Source organism: Sceloporus occidentalis, unplaced genomic scaffold (genome assembly GCF_023333645.1).
Source record: "Sceloporus occidentalis isolate IW3139 unplaced genomic scaffold, rSceOcc1.0.p SCAF_1, whole genome shotgun sequence".
NCBI classification, from domain to species: Eukaryota; Metazoa; Chordata; class Lepidosauria; order Squamata; family Phrynosomatidae; genus Sceloporus; species Sceloporus occidentalis.
Genome location: NW_028316981.1, coordinates 174,400,291 through 174,423,288, shown reverse-complemented (window position 1 = coordinate 174,423,288; position 22,998 = coordinate 174,400,291). Strand labels below are relative to the sequence as shown.

Below are 22,998 nucleotides of genomic sequence, written 5' to 3'. Positions count from 1 at the left end.
TAAGTTCATCCGAAATGCAATCTTTTGCCTGGGCACCACCCAATTCAAATGAAAATTAAACATCAAATTTGCATTCAGTGTTAACGACACATGACACTCTGTGGGACAAACATTATCAATGGCATTTTAAAATGGTGATACCAAACCAAATGGAAATCATATATGGGAGAAGCAATATAAGGTTAACATTCTGAAAAATTGAAAGTGCCAACCCTGCATACAGGGCTGGAAACCTGAAGCTACCATGTATCATGCATTAATTCAGATATGTAACAAAATACAATTCACATTTGCTAGCTGGCTGGAAAGAAGGCATCCCCTGAATATGTACTGAGTGCCCACAGCTAGCTTTCCAACTTCAGTAGCTTTGGCTGCTTGAGCACCTTAGATGATTTTGTTGTCACTGTTGGGAGATGGAGTTCATTGGATCTGAATATCCACAAATTTGCCATCAGATGCTTAGAAATGTATCATTTTCTATTGGTGATTGTTGAAAAAAGGACTTCATGTAGGAGACAAGAACCAACTTCCAGGCATAGGAAAAGTATCGTTTTTTCCTCTCTTACTCCATTGGAATGATGGAAGCATCCATTCAAATCTAGTTCTTTTTATGTGTATTTAGAAGGGCATGTCTGTTTTGGAGCTTGAGATGAGAGGCCAGCATTTCCTTTATTACTACTGTGCTGTGATCCTGAGGACTAGTTACTTTGCAATCGACCTGAATACATACAAGCTAGCCATTGGTGAACCTGAGGAAGAATTAGTGCTGCATTCCTGTTGGAAGTATAGCAGCTGTTAGCAGGTGAGACAACTGCTCATTGTGTGACTCAGAAGAAGACCTGCTCTTCAGAGCATCATAGGTTGTTAGGGTTTTCGTTCATGTGAGTTTGCTCAGTGCAAGGGTAGATGCTGCTTTCTTTACCACCAGAATAAGCCATTCCCGTGAAAACATTTTTCTCATTGTCAGATTCAGATTTTCCGTTGGCTTTCATGCTTTTGTTTTCACCAAAGCACTTTAGCATGAAACCATGACCGCCCCCCCCCTCCCATCCCCTCCCCTGCCTAATTCACAGGGAAGGAAACTGCAGCTTTTTAGATGACATTGGACTCAGACTCCTATCAGCCCCAGCCAATTGTCAGGGATGGCTGACAGTACAGTCCATTAAATCTATAAGGCTGAAAGTTACCACCCTTGGTTTAATTCTCATATCTTATCAGGATTTTCAGGTAATGGAATAGATTGGATTAATGTTTAGAGGTATGTACTGTAATTGCAGGACTGAAATTATTCATGGTGACTATATAAGTTATCACAATCCTAGGTTTTGTGTGTGTGTGTGTCTTCAAAACTCATAATTCTCCAAACTAAAGATGCTGGGTTAGATGGATTGCAATTCCCATCAGCCCTACCCAGAATAGCCAGTGATAAGAGATGATGGGAAATATGATCCACTAAAATCTGGAAGACCACGTGTTGCACACTATGGGTAAAATGAACAGCCTTTTTAATGCTACTTCTCCTGTGAAGGAAGCGGAGGCATTCCAAGTGGACAGGAAGTAACATGGCTTTTCCCTGCCATCATGCCCTCATGTTGGCTTGGAAGAAAGGAGAGGAGAGGAGAGGTAGTGGGCAGAATGAGATCTACATTTTCTTTTATTTCTAGCTGGTTCCAAGAAATGTGAATCAGTGAATTCATGCATCTTCTGGAAAACCTATCAATTTATTTTAGCAGTGATGCCAAATGTTGCCTTCTAAAACACTGGAGGCCAAAATGGAGGTTCCGTCTAAGGTGAAACATTTGGAAGAATTTTCAGGACAAATTTAAATAATTGTGTTAAGCTCAGTGACATTTTTACAGGGGCAAAGAGGAAGCAAAGAAGAGGAGTGTCACAAATTTAAACCAAACGGAGAAAGAAACCTAGTACATTCTGTTTAGACTGAAATATCTTCAGGATGTGTGTGTGTGCCCATTACCAACTCTTAGCAACAGTTTTAATCTGCCTTGCCTACCATGACTGCCTCAATACATTTTGCTGTCTGAGGCAAAGGACAAGAAGACATCACCTCCATTTTATGCCAGTTGGTTTGGCAATGGGATACTGACTGCATCCGCACTGCAGAAATAATCCAGTTTGACACACTATAATAATAATAATAATAATAATAATAATAATAATAATAATTTGTTTTATTTATATACCGCTATTCCAAAGATCATAGCGGTGAACAGCAAGTAAGCTAATTAGCAAGTAAGCTAATTGTAGTTTGTTCTGGCACCAGAGCTCTCTGTCAGCGAAGGCTAAATGTCTCACAAAAGTACAATTCCCAGAATTCCATAGCACTGAATCAGGATAGTTAAAGTGATGTCAAACTGGATTATTTCTGCAGTGTGGATGCAGCCATTGGCTCCACTGCACCTGAGAGCAGAATGTCAAATTAGAGGCTGCAGAACAAGCAGGGATGGTTTGTCCTTCAAGACAGCATATGACCAGAGTTCTCAGGAAGGGGAGCTAGGAGGATCTGGGATTGCTTTTCTCCCTCATCCAGCATCTGCTGCCTAAGATTATTAAAGGAACATTTTTTAAAACAGTAAAAAACTACTGTGAATACTGGGTGATGATGTCACAGGACTTAGCCAATTGACACCATGGACTGCCAATTGTTACTCTGAATTTGCAAAGTCTATTTTATTTTATTTTATTTGCTAGTTAGACCCTGAGGAGGAAAGTGTATGTTTGCACTGCATGTAACAAGGGTGCTTCCAGAGTCTCTACAACAGTGCTCTATAACAGTGATGTCTCCTTTATCCTAAATGCCACTAAGGAGGAAATATTGAGATGTTCTTTAAAAGTGGGAACCAGTCTAAAAGCCTATCAGTTAGAACCACTAAAATAATATGTGGGCTCACATGGATGAGAGCATGCTGCTTTTGGCTTTTTTATTCTTCTTCCCAAAGGGCTTCCCATGAAACCAGTCTGATACTTATCTTCATAAGGAGCTGAAAAAGTTATTGCTTTCACTGTATTAATGCTACAGATGTCACAGCATCTCCATGAAGCATCCAATGCCTTTTCATCCATAAGCAGATTTCACCTTCTTGGATTATTCACTGAATATTGCATTGAGCTGTGCCCCCACGACATGGTGAGGATAGGAGTCATAGGTCATATCTATGGGGATGTCATACCTGGGCACTGTGGTTGAGAAATGAGCGCTGTGCCCGTGAGCACTGCCCAGGGTAACAGATGGGTAGTGGGCCATGAAGCTGTATGATTTTTCCAGGTCTGGAGACCCATCTTGCTTGAGGGAAAAATTCCCACTGATGCTCAGAGGAGGTGTCAAGGGACCCTCATATGATGGAGATGAGCAGTCTGGGTGGTGGTTGCCAAAGGAAGGATCCACCAGACTTTTGAAGGTGGGAGCTTTTAGGTGGACAAGGTGGGTCTCCATGTTTCCATAGGGTGGACTGGGCAACCCTGGAGACTGGTAGGAAAAGCTGTGGGTGGGCATCGTTGAGTCAGAAACAGAAACTTTGTCTTCATGTTTCTCCAAGAAAAGGGTTTGAGGTCCCAGCTGCAGACAACCAGCAACCAGGTTACTGGTTGGCTGGGACAAACCTTTGCACAGCATCTCCACAAACCCTTTGCCTTCTGGAGTCTGCCCACTTTCCAGCACCTCTGACAAAGCCCAAATGTAGTTCCTGGCTAGTCTCAGTGTCTCGATTTTGGACAACTTCTGTGTCTTAGAGTAGCAGGGCATCACGCGTCTCAGATTATCCAAAGCATCATTGAGCCCATGCATACGGGTCCGCTCCCTGGCGTTAGCCTTCACCCGGCGAGCTCTGAAGCGCTCCAGCCTTGCCTTGGTCATTTTCTTCTTCTTTGGACCCCTTCTCTTGGGCTTCCCACCATCTTCTTCCTCTTCCTCTTCTTCAATGCTGTCATGTTCAGCTTCATTAAGGCTGGCAAGGATCCCATAGGGGGCTTGTCCGCTGTCCTCTTCTTTCATCTCATCTTGGGAACTCAGGGCTTCATCCATCCATGCCTGAGAAGATATAAGGTCAGCCATCTCTTTGGGTTTGACATAGAGTTTGGCCATCCCTTTAACCTGCAGAAACAACAGCAACAAATCCCAAATAAATGGAAGAATGCTCACACTTAGAAAATCCTTTTAAACTGAGAGGTGAAGTACCACAAACACTACTTTACAGCAGTGATTCTCATACTGTGGGATGGGACCCCCAGGAGATGCAAAAGTTGGTCAAGGGGAGTGCAAGACTGAGAGGCCCTGATCCCTCCTTCTCTTCCTCCTCCCAACCTTTTTTATGTGTAAAATTAACACATATGTTGAGTTAAAAATTGAATTTATTTAAAACTGTTCTAATTTGAACAATGTTATAAAATGCTAAAATATGAATATACTTGAATGTGCAAATGAAAATACGCACATTCATTCAGGCCCAGGTTTTTGAACATTTAACTCTATCTGAGGATTACATTTGTTGTATTTCTTAAAGGACCATCAGTGTCCTTGCATTTCCAGAGGGCATGAATGCCTCATCCCAGCCATTGTGATATCAGCTTTACACTTGAAGTTATGAGAAGGCAAGGAGGAGCCTTGCTCTGCTAGTCATGTGTAAGGATTCCTAGAATTCTGAAGAACTTTCATAGAAGAAATCTATGGAGTTACAATAACACCCAAGTTGCCGGGCAATTTTCTTAAAATCAGAAGCAAATACAGAGGAAGTCTTCCTCCAACAAAAAAAAATCTGTGGCTAAAAAAGTATTGTGTGCTTTCAAGTTGCCTGTCCGCTCGTGTCACCCAAAAATCCCATAGGTGTTTTCTTAGGCAAAGAATAATGTGGCTTGCGACTGCTTTCCTCTGAACACAGCCTGCACCACTTGATCTTCCTTCCAAGTATTAAGTAATCCTGACCTTGGGTCTGGTGCCGTCAGGGCATTAGGCAACACATCTATGGTTGAGAAATGCTAAAACTGGCAGGAAGCTACATGTGTCTTGGAGATCTAGATATTGTAATCCCCAATAGTAACTTTTTTAAGCTCTGAAAGGAGATAGGGTACAGCAATATGTACATAAACCTCTCACTTCCTCTGAAGTAAGTCATAGTGAAGGACCCTAGACAGACTGAAATCAGTGGAAGATTAACTTCAATCTCAATAAAGCTCAATAAAGGTCCAATAAAGGTATCACTGTTTGGTGGATTTATGTTGTTACTGAATTTGCTATATGGCCAACACGGCTCCTCCTGGATTTTTTTTATTTTTTGGATTTCAAGATACCACATTATATCCACAACAGGGGAATCCTAAAGAGAGAACCAGTATGTGTACCACCAACAAAGGTAAAACTTTTTTTTCAAAATTTTGGACTGGATTGGCAAGTTTTACCTCAGCGTCACCTGAAGTTTCCTGATGCTAAAACCTCTTGAGAAATTCAGTGTCTACAAAGGGGTCTGTGGCCTCACAAAGGAGGGAGACATATTGGATTGCAAAGGAAGTATCTTTTTTGTGTTGCAAATGGATGTTAAATTTCCTAGACTTTGAGAATCTCCCCATAGCCACATGGCCAGAAGGAGGAGGATCCAGCATGCAAGAAATAGCCCTCCATACCTTCTGAACTGAGAAAAAAGACAGCAAAATGCAGGCCTATGACTAAAATCTTTATTTTTTCCCTCCTATATGGTTTATAACACCTTGCCTGATGAAGAAGCCAATGTAACTCTGAAAGCTTGCAACATGTATACTGTGCATTTTGGTAGGTCCAATAGAGATATCACTGTTTGGTAGATTTTTGTTTGGTAGATTACTGGATTTGCTCTATGGCCAATATGGATACCTCTGGATGTTCAATCTCATTGTTTTTAATAGGCTGTAGATGTCTACTGTAGTGGTTTGTGTGTTTGACTAGGACTCTAGGAGGTCAGGGTTCAAATCGCAGCTCAGCCATAGAAAACTGCAAGGTGATTTGGGCAAGTCACACTCTCTCAGCCTTAGGGGAAGGCAATGGGAAATCTCCCCTAAAAAAGTCATGCCAAGAAATCCTGTGACAAGGTCCCCATTAGTTGGTGTCATCCTGAAGGCACATAATAACAGCAACATTGAAACCAGTGGAAGAAATTATTTGTGATTAATTTAAATCCCAGTGTTTGTTGTAAGAACACATTCCTCCAGGGCTAGACTGAGTTTTCCCAACCCAAGTGTTCTGTTTCTAACAGTGGTCAGCAAGAAGGCTAAAAGATTCACAAGCAAGGTTTAAAGATTCCTCTCCTCTTTGAATTCTGAGGCAGAACTTCACACACTGCAGATGTTTGCATTATACATTGACAGGTTTGCCCTGCAACAAAATGTTGCAGTGTGAAATGCTCCTGTTTAAGGCTGTATTTGGCTCATCCAGAATAATATGGCTATTCCACACACACTCTTGGAGTCAGCCAGCCTTCTGTGGTCATGGAGCATTCTGAGTCCTTGCTAAGCTGTTTTAGTTATTACCTCCTTGAATGAATGTGTGTGTTATTTTGGGTACTGCATTTGGATAATAATAATAATAATAATAATAATAATAATAATAATAATAAATTTTTTATTTATATACCGCCCTTCCAACAGATCAGGGCGGTTAACAACAAGGTAAAAACAATAATAAAAAACATTGATACATACAATACAAACATCCCAAATTCAATAAAAACAGAAAAGCCCCGAATTAGCCAATCCCTTGCCAGTGAAGAGGAAGGAGGCCCATTGGACTTTAGTCGGGGAATGCAATACAGAAAAGGAAGGTCTTTAGATCCCTTTTAAATTGGGCCAGGGAGGTGGCCGAGCGGAGCTCTATGGGCAGCGTATTCCAGAGGGCCGGGGCGGCGATGGAAAATGTCTTCCTAGTAGTGGAGACAAACCTCGCCCCGGGAACCCTAAGTAGTTGCTGCCCAGATGTTCTGAGGGTGCGGGACGGAATGTATGGGGAGAGGCGGTCCTTCAGGTATCCTGGGCCCAAGCCATCTAGGGCTTTATAGGTCATCACCAACACCTTATATTGTGCCCGGAAGCGAATCGGCAGCCAATGCAGATCTTTTAACACCGGTGTAATGTGGCTGGCCCTGGAGGTACCAGTGACCAGCCTGGCTGCCATATTTTGTACCATTTGTAGCTTCCGGGTTTGGTATAAGGGTTGCCCCATGTAGAGTGCGTTGCAGAAATCCAGTCTCGAGGTTACCAGAGCATGTACCACTGTTTCAAGGTCCCTCTGGGCCAGGTATGGGCGCAGCTGGCGAATAAGCCGAAGCTGATGAGAGGTGCTCTTGACCGCCGCATTCACCTGAGCAGTCAGGTGAAGGGACGAGTCAAGAAGCACCCCCAGACTGCGCACGGAGTCCTTCGCAGGGAGCGTGACCCCGTTCAGGACAGGTGGAACCACCGCCATTCCTGGGCCAGGGAAACCTATCACAAGTACCTCCGTTTTCTCTGGATTCAGCTTGAGTCGGTTTTCCCTCATCCAGCCCATTACTGACTCCAGACAGGCCACGAGAGGAGAGACGCCATCCTCAGTCACTGCATCAGTCGGAGACATAGAGAAGATTATTTGGGTGTCATCAGCGTACTGATAACCCCGCGCCCCATGTCTCCGGATGATCTCTCCCAGCGGTTTCATGTAAATGTTAAATAGCATGGGAGACAGAATGGCTCCTTGAGGGACCCCAGTTTTAAGGGCCCTCTCATCGGAGCACACGTCTCCCAGCTGCACCATCTGGGACCTCCCAGAGAGGTAGGACCGGAACCACTGAAGCGCAGGGCCCCGATTCCCACCTCTGCCAGGCGCCCCAGAAGGATACCATGGTCTATGGTATCGAAAGCCGCTGAGATGTCCAAAAGCACCAACAGGGACACGCTTCCCCTGTCGATGCCCAGACGGAGATCATCGACCAAGGCGACCATGGCCGTCTCTACCCCGTAACCCACCCAAAAGCCAGTTTGAAATGGGTCCAGATAATCCATTTCATCCAAGACCGCCTGAAGCTGGATTGCAACCGCCCTCTTGATCACCTTCCCCAAGAATGGCAGCAGTGAAACCGGCCGATAATTATTATGTACCAGGGGGTCGAGGGAGGGCTTTTTTAATAAAGGTTTTACAATGGCCAATTTAAGAACAGATGGAAATTGCCCTTCCCTCAAAGATGTATTAATAATCCGGCGTAACAATAAAGTCACAGCCGGTCCCCCCTGGGCCGCTAGCCATGAGGGACAGGGATCGAGAGAGCAGGTTGTCTTCCGAACACTTCCGAGGATCTTGTCCACATCATCGGTACTTACCAACTCAAACCGATCCAGTTTAACAAAGTCCACGGAGACTCTGGATGCCTCTACCCTAGGTTCTGCTTGAATGTCGGCGTTAAGACCTTCGCTTATCCGAGAGATTTTATCCGCAAAGAAGTTATTAAATTGGTCGCAGCAGGCCTTAGAAGGTTCAAGGATCTGGTTCAGGGCAGGAGGGAGCTGAGTTAGCTCCCTGACTACCCTGAACAACTCTGCTGGACGCGACTCCGCGGACGCGATACGAGCACCATAGAACAAGTTCTTAGCTGCTCGTATCGCCTCTCCGTAGTCCTCTAACAGTTGGTCTAGGAGAGTCTTGTCGTCTAAGCGAAGGTGTTTCCGCCAACGGTACTCTAGCCGTCGCATCTCCCACTTCCTTGCCCGGAGATCTTCCGTATACCAGGGCTTACGTTTGGAAGCGGGTCTGAGAGGGCGCTTGGGAGCCATGCTGTGTATAGCCCTCGAGAGACCAGTATTCCAAATACCAGTCAGGGCGTCAACAGAGTCGCCGTCACTTCCAACCATGTATCCCTCTAGTGCTTCCTGGAACCTTTTGGGTTCCATCAGCCTTCGAGGGTGGACCATCCTAATAGGTCCGCCGCCCCCGGGAGGGATCTGGGTAGCGAGTTTGTTATTAGTATATAGGGTTTCAAATGGGAGAAACTGCACATTTTGGTGAATGTTTACTAAATATCTACTCCACTTCTTTTTCACAGACATACCTTTCAGATCTGCAGCTGAACAACTACTTGGCTTATAACAAGGAGGATCTCCTTCGAGCTCTTTGGAGGCAAAAGGTATGGATTGAAGATGCTTGACACTACCCATCACCACCCCTGCTAATGTTCTGTCTCCACATTCATAACCTGAGCACCTTTCCTGGTAACCTCATTTACCTCTGTTGAATATGGAATGCTCCAGGAACACTACAGGGAGAAAAGACCAGCCTAGGTTTCATGATAATCAATTGCTTGCCAGCTTGACTTACTCATTTAATAAAGCTTAATGTGTAAGCAGCTTTGTTGAAAATGTGCCATCCAACTAATCGCTCAACTGACTGTCGCCTCATTCAAACGCAGGAAATCCTACTTTTAATATGCCTGATGGGACTTGTATAATGGATTACAGTGATAATTGTTGTGCAAATATGGAGTGTAGTTCAGAAGCTTCAAACAGAGGCTAATTATGGTTTTACAAGTATAACGTGACCAAGCCACCCTTACTGTGGAAACTATTGTGGAGACAGATACCTGATCTGTGACAGTCAGATCCATCACTGCTGGAGAGGCAGGGTGGTGTAGCGGGCAGAATTCCAGATTAAGAGCAAGAAGACATTCAAATCACATGCAGGTATGAAGCTCATAATCTCTAAGGGTGTATCTACACTGTGGACATAGTGCAGTTTGATACTACTTTGACCACCATGTCTCCATCCTACAGAATCCTGGGGTTTGTAGTTTGGTGAGCCACCAGCATCTTTTGGCAGAGAAGGTGAAAGACCTTGTAAAACTAAAAATCCCAGGATTCCATAGGATGGAACTACAGCATACAAAGTGGGTCAAACTGCATCCTTTCTACAGTGTAGATACACTCTGAATCTAACACACCTCACAGTCTTGTTATGAAAATATCATGAGCAGGGAAACAAAATCATATCCAGTCCTGTGAAAGCTGGTGGCTTCCAGGTCAGTGGTTCAGTGAATCTACTCAGGTTTTAGCCTAAACTTTCTTTCAAGGAGCTAACCAAATAGCTGAACCGATCTGGAGATAGATTGTATTCAGCACCTTGGATAAATTCTTTAAAGTTTGGGCTAAAACCCACTGTGCCACTGGGAAAGGGAAGAAAGCAAAAGTAGGGACCACTCTGTCTATCAGTTTTGCTTTCTCCCACGTTAATTTTTTTTTTTTTTTTAAACAACTCAAAACAAATTTTTAAAAAGTGACCCTGAATTCAGCCCTATCAACAGTGGAATGCACTCCCTTGGAGGGTGATAGAGTCTCCTTCCTTGGAAGTCTTTAAACAGAGGCTGGATGGCCATCTGTCGGGGATACTTTGATTTGGATTTCCTGCACTGCAGGGGGTTGGACTGGATGGCCCTTGTGGTCTCTTCCAACTCTACAATTCTATTATTCTCCCTGAAGGAGTAGGTGTAGATCTTAGGAGTACTCCCAGATTCATTTTTGTCACTGAAAACCCAAGTGCACTCCATGACAATGGAGTGCCTGGCACCAGCTCATGTACCAGCTACAGGCTTTCCTAGATAAAATAATTTAGCCACAATAGTGCACACACTGGTAACTTCCTAATTAAACTACTGCAGTGTACCATACATATCCTTGAAGATGACACAGAAGTTACAGGTAGTGCAAAATACACCAGAGGTACTGTTGACTGAAATACTGTATAAGGTGCATCTAGGTAAAGGTAAAGGTTTTCTGCTTTGATATAGTTGTCAAGTCATGTCTGACTTTAAGATGTGGTGCTAATCTCCGTTATTAAGCTGAAGAGACAGCATTGTTAAAGATGACTCTTATGATCATGTGACCAGCATGACTGCAGAGAACGCTGTTACCTTCCCACCGAACGTATACCTATTTATCTACTTGCATTTTAATGTGTTTTCAAACTGCTAGGTTGGCAGAAGCTGGGACTAGTGATGGGAGCTCATTCCGTCATGGAGCACTCGGGCCTTGAACTGCCAACCTGCCCATCTTGCAATTATCAGAGTCAGTGTCTTAACCACTGGGCCACTGCATCCTATAAAGTGCATCTACACTGTGGAAATAATGCAGTTTGATACCACTTTAACTGCCATGGCTCCATCCCACAGAATCCTGGAATTTGTAGCTTTGTGAGGCGCCAGCACTCTTTGGAAGAGGGCAAACTACAAATCCCAGGATTCCATAGGATGGAGCTACAGCACTTAAAGTAGTGTCAGGCTACATTATTTCTGCATTGTAGCACCAGTCCTAAAAGTACTGCACCAGCTGATGAGTTGCTTCTGCTTTCAGTTCAAGGTGCTTGTGGTGACATGTAAAGCACTAAATGTTTGGGGTGGTGGTGGTAATGTATTTCAAGTCTAAGTGTACATGGTTTTAAATTGTCTTTAAAGTGGTTTGACTGCTGTTTTAAAAGTGTTTTTAACTTTTACTATCTTTGGGCCCTTTGTGATGCCCTTGTCACATGCTAGGGTTGCCAGTGATGCTTTCAAGGAAGTGGAAACGTCCTTAAAATAAATATACCTGGAAGTAAATGGCATATATAAATATGTCTAAGCTTCAGGACTATATCTATTTCACTCTGCTGGTGTCATACCTTCGTGAAGCATGCTAATGATTTACTAGATTTAATGCAAATTGAAACTTCAAACAAGTTCTTCTAATTTGAAATTAAAACGGTGCCTGAAAGAAGAAGTTGTTCTCTTTGTGAACTGGACAATTTGGATCTCCTCCCACCCTGCAAAATTCTTCTTCTGTTGCACCATTATGCATCACCACTTTATGAAACCAGTTTCCCATTCATCCATAATGCAATGTGCTGGCTTTAAAAGATATTCCTGTGTGTGGCCATAGTCTCCCCTATTGGAAATGGTCATTGGAACAGCCATTGGAATATCCTAGAATAGCCACAAGAACATTGTCTGGAAGTCTGTGCTGTTCAAGTACACCAGGTGGACCTTTATACTCTACTGGTGCTCAACAAGAGCTCTCTGCCTTTGTATAAGAAAGGTGTTGGCTAGTTGGACTGATCCCTGACTGACCATACTTTCCATCAACAGTAGAATTACTCTCACTCTGGGTAGATTCATTTAGAGCAGTGGTTCCCAAACTGTTGTCTTCCAGATGTTTCAGCTCCCATATTTCCTGTTGGCTAAATTGGCTGGGGCTTTTGAGAGCTGAAGTCCAAAACACGTAGAGGACTAAAGTTCAGGAATCACTGATATAGAGGGTCATTTGATGTTGTAACATTCATGCACAGTCCAATTTTAATAACTATGTAAGTATTGTAACAACATCATAACTAGCTATGTAATCCCTGGTTGGCTGGGACAATCTGAGGGAGGGGGGACAGAGATAAGAATGGCACCAAAGCAACAGTATAACAGCCACCAAATGATATGAACAGTTGTGAATCACCATGAACCACTAATACAAATAGGGGGTTTTGTAGGGGTAATTCCCCCCCTCCCTCACCTTTCAGGTATAAAATAAACCATGAGGACAAGAAGCTGAACCCTAAGTTGTTTTCCATTGTCACTCACAACACAGTAAGAAACAAAAGAAGAGGCAAAGAGTGGCATTATATTTAGCCCCATCAGACTTTTAATTATTTTGTTCAGAACAGCTGCTCCTCCTGCTCCAACATTACACATCACAAATGTGAAAGTTCCCTTCATTTTAAAGTGATTTACTGAGCAGATCTGTTTGAAGAACTGAAACACAAGTCCTCTTTGGCTTTGTGGACCTGTGGTCCTTTGAATCCCAGCAAAAAGATATAAAGGGTTTTTTTTAAAAAAAACAAACCCTGCTTTTTATCAAGTCCACATCTTGGTACATCTAACTTAGTACTACCAAGGTGGACCAACAGTGACATTCCAGGATTTTGGAAATGTGTCTTTCTCAGGCCTACCTGAATACACTGGGGATTGAACCTAGGACTTTTTATATGTAGTTCAGGTACTTTATCACTGGACTATAGTGGTCTGCAGCTCTTCCTAACAATGGCCTGTTACAGACAGCCAAAATAAAGCTGCTTCGAGTCACAGTGGAGGTATGGTGTTTCAATGATGCATGCGTCCTAAGAGTCCAGAAGCCGCACCAAAGCCACTTAATACTGGAGCGTGGCTTTGGTGCGACTTCTGGACTCTTAGGATGCATGCATCATTGAAACACCATACCTCCACTGTGACTTGAAGCAGCTTTATTTTGGCTGTCTGTAACAGGCCAATGACAGCAATTTAAGGTGAACATTAAGAAAAAACTTGAATGGGTAGCTTGATGTCTGTTAACCTCAAAGATATTCTCCTGCTCAGCAACACATCCACTACCACTCCATTCCAATTATAAATGCTGATGGATTTATGAAGAATGCGAAGTGGATGAGCTGAATTTGAAAAGTCATTTTTGGGAGAGAGGTAGGAAAATCCAGATTCCTAAAAGCTGAATTAGTATGGCCTTTAAAAAAAAGCAAATTCTTTCTACATCTCACCCTACCTAGGGATGCCATAACCCGGCTGCGCCTGTGCTTGTAACAGTTTTTGCAGTTTGGCACGGTCATGGTCCGGTTCACTCTAAATCCTGGGTTTGGGCTCAGCCGGCAGCCATCACGCCTAAAAGGAACACTCGTCCCCTTGAGGCTGGCTGGCCAATGGCACAGCAGCTGTGGGGGAGCTGTTTCCAGCCCCACTCTGCCATTGGCCAGCCTCAAGGAGGAGGTGGACCCTTGGAGGAGGAGGATTGAGACTCTGGGCCAGCCAGGGGAGGGAAAAGTGCCCTTTCTTAGTGCATGGTGAGGAGGAGGAGGAGGAGGAGGAGGAGGAGGGGGGGGAAAACAGGACGAGGAGGAGGAGGAGGAGGAGGAGGAGGAGGAGGAGGAGGAGGAGGTGGGTGCCCATTTTCAAAGGTTTTTCCCCACCAAAGTGCACTTTCTGTGAACAGTAGAGGCTCGGTGAAGAAGCATGGGACATCGGATTGGGGACAAAAGTCCCTCGCCTTGCCTCCTCCCTCCTTCCCTCCCTCCCTCCCTCCCTAGTTCCCTACTTAGCTTCCCTGCTTGGGTCAGGCTTCTCCCTTTGGCTTGAGGAAAATGAAGCCAGCAAGGAGAGGCCTGGGGCTGTCCTCTGTAGCCGTCAAGTCTACATCTACATCTACAAAGCGCAGCTTTGGCGCAGCTTCTGGCCTCTTAAGATACATGTGTCATTTAAACAGCATACCTCCAAAGTGACCTGAAGCAGCTTTCTTTTGGCCTACCTGTACTGGTCCCAAGTTTCATTAGATGGGTCTGCCCAGATTTCAAAGGCCCTTTCACACTGCACATTTATAATACTATGGTTCTACTTTAACTGTCATGGTAACATCCTGTAGAACCCTGGGATTTGCATTTTATGGAAGGACATTTGGAATTCTCAGCCAGAGAGCACCAGGGCCTGACCAAACAGTATATCCCAGGATTCCAAAGGATGCCATCATGGGAGTTAAAATGGGATCATAGTGCTATTATGATATCGTGTGAAGGGGAGGCCCATCTCTTGGACCTACTACCCTTACAGGCACATATGGTAAGAACGCAACAGAGGGTCCTGTCAGCTGCTGCTACCAGATAACAGAACTCCCTTCCACATGTCCTTCTGCCAGAAGGCAAATATTTGTTATCCAGGCAGACTGAAATAGGGCCTTACAATAGAGATGTTGTGCTTTTTTATTTTAAAAAATGGCCTGATTACTTTTAACATTTGTATGTACATGTGTGCGCTTTGCTTTAATATGACTGGCATCACTGCATTTCACTAGGATAACCTACTGTGGTTTTAGTTCTGAATCATGCTTGAGGTGCTTTAAGTCCCACCCCTGGGAGAAAGAAGGGCTATAAATCAAACAAATGTATAAACACGCAAAGGGCTTTTGCAGCACCTTTGAGACTAACTGTGAAAGAAGTTGTAGTATGAGCTTTTTAGACTCAGGCCTGTTACAGACTGCCAAAATAAAGCTACTTTGGGTCTCTTTGGAGGTATGCTATTTAAATGATGCATGGGTCCTAAGAGTCCGGAGGTCGCACCAAAGCCACACTCCATTCCTAAGCACTGGAGTGCAGCTTTGGTGCAGCTTCCGGATTCTTCTGATGCATGCATAATTTAAACAGCATACCTCCAAAGAGACCCGAAGCGTCTTTATTTTTTTTAACATTTACATGAAGCCGCTGGGAGAGATCATCTGAAGATATGGGGTGCGGTGTTATCAATATGCCCATGACACCCAAATTAACTTCTCTATGTCTCCGACTGCTGCAGTGACTAGGGATGGCATCTCTCCTCTGAATGCCTGCCTTGAGTCTGTAATGGGCTGGATGAGGAGAAACAAACTCAAGCTGAATCCAGAGAAAACGGAGGTACTCGTGATAGGCACCCCAAGTCCAGACAGGGAAATTTGCCACCCAGTCCTGGACACGGTCACACTTCCCCTAAAAAACAAAGTTCGCAGTTTGGGAGTACTCCTGGACTCATCCCTACAGTTATCATCTCAAGTAGATGCGATAGCCAGGAGTGCTTGGTACCAGCTTCGGCTGATATGCCAACTGCGCCCCTGTCTGGACCAAAAGGACCTTGAAACTGTAGTATACACACTGGTAACCTCTCGTTTAGATTACTGTAATGCGCTCTACATGGGACTACCTTTGTACCAAGTTCAGAAGCTTCAGCTAGATCAAAATGCCGCTGCCAGGTTGGTCACTGGTACCTCAAGGTCAGACCACATAACACCTGTACTAAAATCCTTACACTGGCTGCCAATTAGCTTCCGGGCGCAATACAAAGTGTTAGTGATCACCTTTAAAGCCTTATATGGCTTGGGCCCAAGTTACTTAAGGGAACGCCTCTCCCGACATAATCTACCCCACACTCTCAGAACATCTGGGAAGAACCTACTTGAACACCCCAAGGTGAGATTAACACCTACTCACCAGAGAGCATTCTTGGCTAGGGTCCCAACGATTTGGAACAACCTTCCGGAAGAGCTTCAACTCATTCCCACCTTGGACGCCTTCAAAAAGGCGCTGAAAACATACCTCTTCCGGTAAGCATACCCTCCTGATCTTTTGTAGATTCAACAAGTTCGCTACCTCCCGATCAGGAGTCTACCTCAGGCTGTGATAAATTTTTATATTGTATCAATTGTTTTTAGATGAGATATGTTTATATTGTGATTTTAAATAACTGTTATTAGTATCATTGTGTTTGTATAATTCTGTTGTAATCCTGCCTCGATCCATCGGGAGAGGCGGAACAATATAAATAAAACTTATCATCATCATCATCATCATCATCATCATCATCATTATTTTGGCAGTCTGTAACAAGCCTCAGTTTATTTGAGTCTATGAAAGGCCATGCTACAATTTCTTTTGCACAGTGTCTGTCAAAGGTGGTGTGAGGTCAACTTCTTTCACACAGTTAAGTCTCAAAGGTGCTGCAAAATCTCTTTGGATACTTATATTCTAGACTAACATGGCTACTTCTCTGAAGTGTATAAATAAATACAGATATAATTTTGCATCTGAATTTCTGGGCCATTCTGTAATTTACTGACTCTTTTTGTAGCTTGTTTTGCTACCAACTATCACTGATCTGATCAGTATCCTAGTTTGCTAGCCCTATCCTGTATGATGGTATGATGAAGCAAGTATGTTTAAAGGAAAGCACTCTGAAAGCAAAGCACAGCTTAAGATTGGATTCTCCTCTTTTTCAAAGGGATTGTAGAATAGACACATCTGATTAATATTCTTAGGGAATTAGGAGCTGTCTGTCAGTGCACTCAGGGAAGTCTTTGGAAAAGTGCAGCCAGATGGGGCACAGCCAAAGGGCACAGGGAAAGAGATCACATTTCCCTCATTTGAAATAGCTGTGGGTGACAAGATCTCTGGATCTGGTTTAGATCTCCCCCTGTCCTTTATACAGTCATGGTACAAACTGTCTTACTTGAGACAGGCAGATTCTTCTCACACCAATGTTATTTCCCCACCTCTGATGACATGTTTTTCTTTATAGCACAGCAAGGAAACTCATGTCTTAGCATGACTCATGACTGACTCTTGGCAGCTTCCCAAGATCTTGGCCAGATGTCTCTCTCTCAACCTTGATGCTCCAGATCCTTGTAGCTAGTGAAACTGAGGATTGGATCTAGGACCTAGGGTGAAAAAAATCTTCTATGAGAAATAATTTCTCTCCATTGCTTGTTGCTGTTATGTGTCTTTAGAGGGACTCCAGTTTATGTTTATCCTATCATTAGGGTTTTCATGGCAATGTTTATTCAGAGGGCTTTGCATTGTGTTCCTCTCAGGCTGAGAGAGTGTGCCTTGCCCATAGTCAACCACTGGGTTTTGATGCCTGAGCTGAGATCTGAACCGTGAACTTCGAGACTCCTAATTCAGTACTAAAACTTACGTCACATTGATTCTCCTCCAGTGCATTGCTTAACCAATGACAAAGGCAACAGGTGCAAGATGTTGCAGTAAACTTCAAGTTGGTTAGAAAGAAACATGTTCCCCAAATCTAAGGGTGGGAATGAATGGAACAAACTTTTGTGTGAAAACAAGTTTTGTGTGTGTGTGAAAGAAGATTGTGTAGATAACAATCCGGAAAGCTCCTAATAGGAAATGCTGTAGTTTCCCACAGTTCAGTTAGATCACCCAACTATGCTTAATCCTCAATGTCAGTAAAAATATTTCTTTCTTAAAGTATATCTAGACCGAGTCTTTAAAGAGAAGTAACCCTCATTCCTTATTTTACAGATAAGTAACTGAGCTGGTGTCAGCAGTGTCCTGAAGTTTGTCAAACAGGAACATGCATTGGAATATGAATCCATGTCTGACTAAAACCCAGATCTATTCACTGAATCACACTGGCTATGACTAGTATAGCATTCATAAAGTCATTCCTTTCCATGAACTAGTCTGTTCATATTGATACTCTGTTAAAACTATATAGACAAGAAGGAATGCATATCTTCTGCTGTACCCTAGCATCTCTAATATTAAAAGTTACACCGTTTAGTTTGGATGCTCTTCTTTCTGTATTCACAGCCTTTTATTCTTGTTTAATTCCTTGTTCCACCTATAAGCATGTACTGAAAGATATATGGTGCATCTACACTGTAGAAATAATGCAGTTAAACACCATTTTAACTGCCATGCCTCTAGCCTACAGAATCCTGGGACCTATAGTTTTTTGAGGCACCAGCACTCTTTGGAAGAGAAAGCTAAAGACCTTGTAAAAATACAAATACAAAAATACAAATCCCAGTATTATGTAAAATGCAGCTATAGCACTTAAAGAGGTGTCAAACTGCATTATTTCTGCAGTGTAGATGAACTCATTAAGAAACTCATCCTTAAATAATTTTAAAAGTAAACTTGGTTGTAAGAAATCCCCCTTTACAAAAGCCGAGTTAGCTCTGGTTCTCTCCTTCTGAATGCACTCATCAATATCACTTTACAAGGAGGTAACAAATGGGTTCTTGAACAGAAACAGAGTGGTTCCTATTGGGAAAAGGGATCAGGCAAGGCTGCATCCTATCACTTTACTTGTTTAACTTATATGCTGAAAACATAATAAGAAAAGTAGAATTAGAATCAGAAAGAGGAGATGATAGGAGGAAGAAACATTAACAACCTAAGATTTGTGGACGACACCATAATATTATCAGAAAACATTCAGGAATTGGAACCATTAATAAGGAAGGTCAAAGATGAAAGTGCAAAGGCAGGTCTGATGCTGAACATAAAGATAACAGAAGAAATACACAAATTCAGTCTAGACAACGAGGAAATTGAAATAGTTAAAGAATTCCCATATCTAAGATCAAATACTGACCAGAATGGAGACTGCAGTCAATAAATAAAAAGACTAGGAATGGGAAGGGCAGCTATGAAAGAACTGGAAACGATACTGAAGAGCACTGACATACAACTGAGCACTAAAGTCAGAATCGTTCAGGCCAATATTCCCAATTACTCTGTATGGATGTGACAGCTGGACAGTGAAGGAAACAGACAGAAAGAAAATCAACTAATTCAAAATGTGGTGCTGGAGAAGAGTATTTAGGATATCAGAGACAGCCAAGAAGACAAACAAATGAGTTCTTGAACAGATCAGACCAGCACTCTCTTTGGAAGCAAAGATGATCAAGTTGAGACTATCGTACTTTGGCCACATAATGAGAAGGCATGGATCACTAGAAAAAAAGATAATACTAGGAAAGGGGGGGTTGAAGAAAGAGCGAAAGACCACAAACCAGATGGATAGACTCAATTGCGGGTTGTGGGCAAGGGCTTGCAGGATCTGGGCAGGGCAGTGGAAGATAGGGATTCTTGGAGATGTCTCATCCACAGGGTTGCCATAAGTCAGAACTGACTCAAGGGCATCTAACAACAACAAGGGTTTTACATACGTTCATTGCAAGTGTGCAGTAGAAAGCATGGCTGAGACCATCTTCTGTATCAAACCACTCATAACCAGTTTAGTTACAGCGTGTTTAAGGGTGTATGTTTAAATGATTTTAATTATGTACCTTGTGGACTGGAACATAATCTAGGGGAGATTCTCAAGACTGATTAATGTGGATTAATTACATTTTAATGAACTTTTAACCCTCTTTTGTAGCACAACTGAAGGGGCTAATAAAGGCTGATGAAAACCTTTAATCCCCCTTCACTCCCTGTCCCTCTCTCTCTCATTCACTCAGAGAGGTAACTTTAGTGATGGACTATATGTGGAATGGAGATTGTTGACTTGAATGGATGTGTGAATTCAGCACTTAACACTGTAGGTTATTATTTTTGGTCCTCAGTATCTTTTCTCAATCCAAAGTGTGGCTTTAGGCCAGTGACAGTTGGTAGTTCTCTGGCAGTGAATCCATGCCATGTTTTAGTATGAACTTTTAAAAAGCTATCCCTAAATGTCACCCACAGTGTCAAGCTCTATCCACCAAATAGTTTCAGCACCCTGGACAAGTTCTTTAAAATTTTAACTGAATCCCAGAATGGATTCATTGTGTTCACTTCCTCTGTGTTCATGTAATGCAGCGTGTTCTATAAACTGCTGATAGTTAGTCCATCTGACCAGCAACTTTGTCTCAGCTAGGCTGGAGACAAGTGTTGACAACCGAAACCCTTGGCCAAAGAGTTTTTGTGGTATCTTCCTATCCAGGTTGACAGCTCAGTCCAGCTCCATGTCCTACTCTGGAGATAGAGTCAGGCTAATATCTTAGCCCAAACCCAACAACTGCATCCCTGACATGGAAGCCACAAACGGCCACTGAGAAAAGTAGGATAAACATTAGGGATGGTAGAATTGAAAGACATAACCTGGCTGGTCTGGAAAATCAGTATGCAAAGGGATCTTGTAGCACCTTTGAGTCTAACTGAAAGAAGTTAGCATCAGCTTTGGGAGACTTGAGCATACTTCCTCAAATGCATGTTTAGGGATGGATGAATCTTCCAGCTGTGTCTTCTTTTCCATTAAGACTATTTAAAAGAAACTCCAGCAAGTCTGTATGTATGTACAGTGGGCACTTGGTCTCTGCTGGGTTGTGGTTCCAGGACCCCCCATGGATACCAAACTCTGTCAAAGCTCAGGTCCCATTAAATACAATGGATGAAAAATGGTGTCTCTTCTATACAACGGCACAATCAAGGCTTGCTTTTTAGAATTTATATATTTTGGAATTTTTTTCAAACTGTGAATGCTTGAATCCATGGATTTAAATAAATCCATGGATAAAGAGGGCTGACTGTATGTGTATGTGCATGCCTATGTAGATGTATGTATGTGCATATAGGCTTTTTAAAAAGAATGCTTTTAAAGGACCAGCTTGGGCATTATATTGTTTGAAAGTGGTTTAAACAGTTTTTATCTTTTAAAATTATATTTTATTCTTTTAATAAGTAATCCATTTTAATATTCTAATTAATTTAATTCAGTTTTAGTGGTACCACTTTTCTATGTTTTTAAATGTACTGTTCCTTTAATATCGTAAGCCGCTCTAAAGAGCAGGAAACAAATAGCAGTAACAACAACAACAACAATAAATGCAGATCTCTCTCTCTCTCTCTCTCTCTCTCTCTCTCTCTCTCTGTCTTGATATATATTAGCCCTATCCTAGTGGGGTCCTCTCTTCCACTGACAGAGGAGCAACTAGAACTCAGGGCTTTAGGCAATCCCTTTCAGCCAGTGTTTGGTGATGGAACCCCTCAGCCCACAAACTTACCGTGGCGAAGGAGACAGGCTTGATAACCTCGGGCTTATTCGGAACAGAAGTGAGCAAAAGTGCCTTCAGTTGTCTTCCAACATCCTCCCAGGGCGGCGGGACCTTTCAGCACCAGGGGCTCTGGACAGCTCCCTTCCTCCTTTCCCTGCCCAATTCACTCTTGCGCTTTGCCTCTGCGCCTTTGCCCTTTCGCTCTTGGCTCGCTTTGCTCAGGCTGGAGATGGAGCAAATAGTTTTCCTCTAGCTCCCTGTCAAGGGCTCCTTGTTCCTTTCCTTTCCTCTCCAGGATTTCAGCCCCCTTAGGAGGAGAAGAAGAAATAGGCAAGTCCCCGACGGACCAGGCACTGCAAGTTCTCTGGGCAGCTCTTTTCTGCTTCTGCCCCCCTCTTCCTTGGGACCCCGACACTTTTGAGAGCTTTCTAGTGATGGCTATTTCTGCTTGGCTGAACCGGCTTGGAGAGCTCCTCCCATCTGGGGAAAGAAGGGGGGGGGAGGAAGGCCAGGCTTGGCAGAAGTGGTCTCTGGTGGCATCGAAAGAGTCCCTTGATTTTCTAGTTTCCAGCAGTGGTTTAAGCAACTCTGGAGATCAGAGTTCGAGTCCCCCCTTCAGCATAAAAACCCACTGGATGACCTTGGGAAAGTCCCACTCTCTCAGTGTCAGAGGATGGCAATGGCAAACCCACTCTGAAGAAAACCCTATTGCCTTTAGGGTTGCCATAAGTCAAAAATGACCTGGAGGCACACCACAACAGAACCACGACTATTTCTTGGTTCCTGAAACATAGGAAATCTATTGCTTTAACTTTCTAGAAAAGAGTGGCTGAGTGTTCCACTTTAGTGTTTCAGGTACAGCAGATGGGGAGGGGGGGGGGAGAAAGGCTGCACATGCACGAAGGCATACACTACACAGTTGCTCTGTAGCAAAACAGCAGTGTTCAGAATAATCTTGTTCAGCCCTGATTCGGCTCTCTCTCTCTCTCTCTCTTTATCCTCCTTTTTCCCTACAACTGGGACCCAAAGCGGTTTACAAATTTCAAAAGATACAATTAAAACATACAAAAAGGGGTTTTAAAATAGAATTAAACTCGTAGAGTATTAAATTAATCGTCTCACCATCCCTTTCTCTGTTATCTTGGCAGCCAATGGGTTATGGGTAAAACAACTAGCAAAACAATGTTATAACATTGGCCTAAAGTTATTATTAGTTATGATTAGAGTAGGATTGAATCAGATGGATATACCTTAACGACACCATATCCTGTCTGATCTTGGAAGCTGAGCAGGGTCAGCCCTAGTTAGTATTTGGATGGGAGACTGTAAATGAATACCAGAGGCTGTAGCTCTGTTTCAGAGATAGGAATTAACTATACCTCCTCTGAATTTTTCTTGTGTAGAAAAACTCTGTGAAATTCATGGAGTCAACATAAGTCAACAGGCAACTTAAAGACTCTCTCTCTCTCTCTCTCTCTCTCTCTCTCTCACACACACACACACACACACACACACACGTTAACTCACTATTCATCAGTGAATGTAATGGGTTTACTCTAGACAACACCAACCAATAGCATCCCAACTATTTTCTTACTCAACACAACAGTGAAGAAAGTAAAAGAGTTGAGGGCCAGTGGTGGTTGATTCCCATGCCAGTGGCACAGTGAGCCTGCTCTGAGCAATCCTGCATGCTGA

General features: G+C 43.2%; 1 protein-coding gene across 1 annotated transcript; it reads right to left on the bottom strand.

The window, feature by feature from the left end:
• Positions 1-2,623: 2,623 nt before the first annotated feature.
• On the bottom strand, positions 2,624-21,741 carry NEUROD4 (neuronal differentiation 4). The gene is made up of 2 exons (XM_089482809.1): positions 21,310-21,741; positions 2,624-4,108 (listed from the first exon to the last, which is right to left on the bottom strand). The coding sequence occupies exon 2, from the start codon at positions 4,097-4,099 to the stop codon at positions 3,104-3,106; it is 996 nt and encodes a 331-aa protein (XP_089338935.1). The 5' UTR covers positions 4,100-4,108; positions 21,310-21,741; the 3' UTR covers positions 2,624-3,103.
• Between the last annotated feature and the right edge of the window lie 1,257 nt (positions 21,742-22,998).

Bases quoted from the DNA above. Each gene is read 5' to 3' on its own strand.
- NEUROD4 (XM_089482809.1), bottom strand. From the start codon at position 4,099: ATGGCCAAACTCTATGTCAAACCCAAAGAGATGGCTGACCTTATATCT.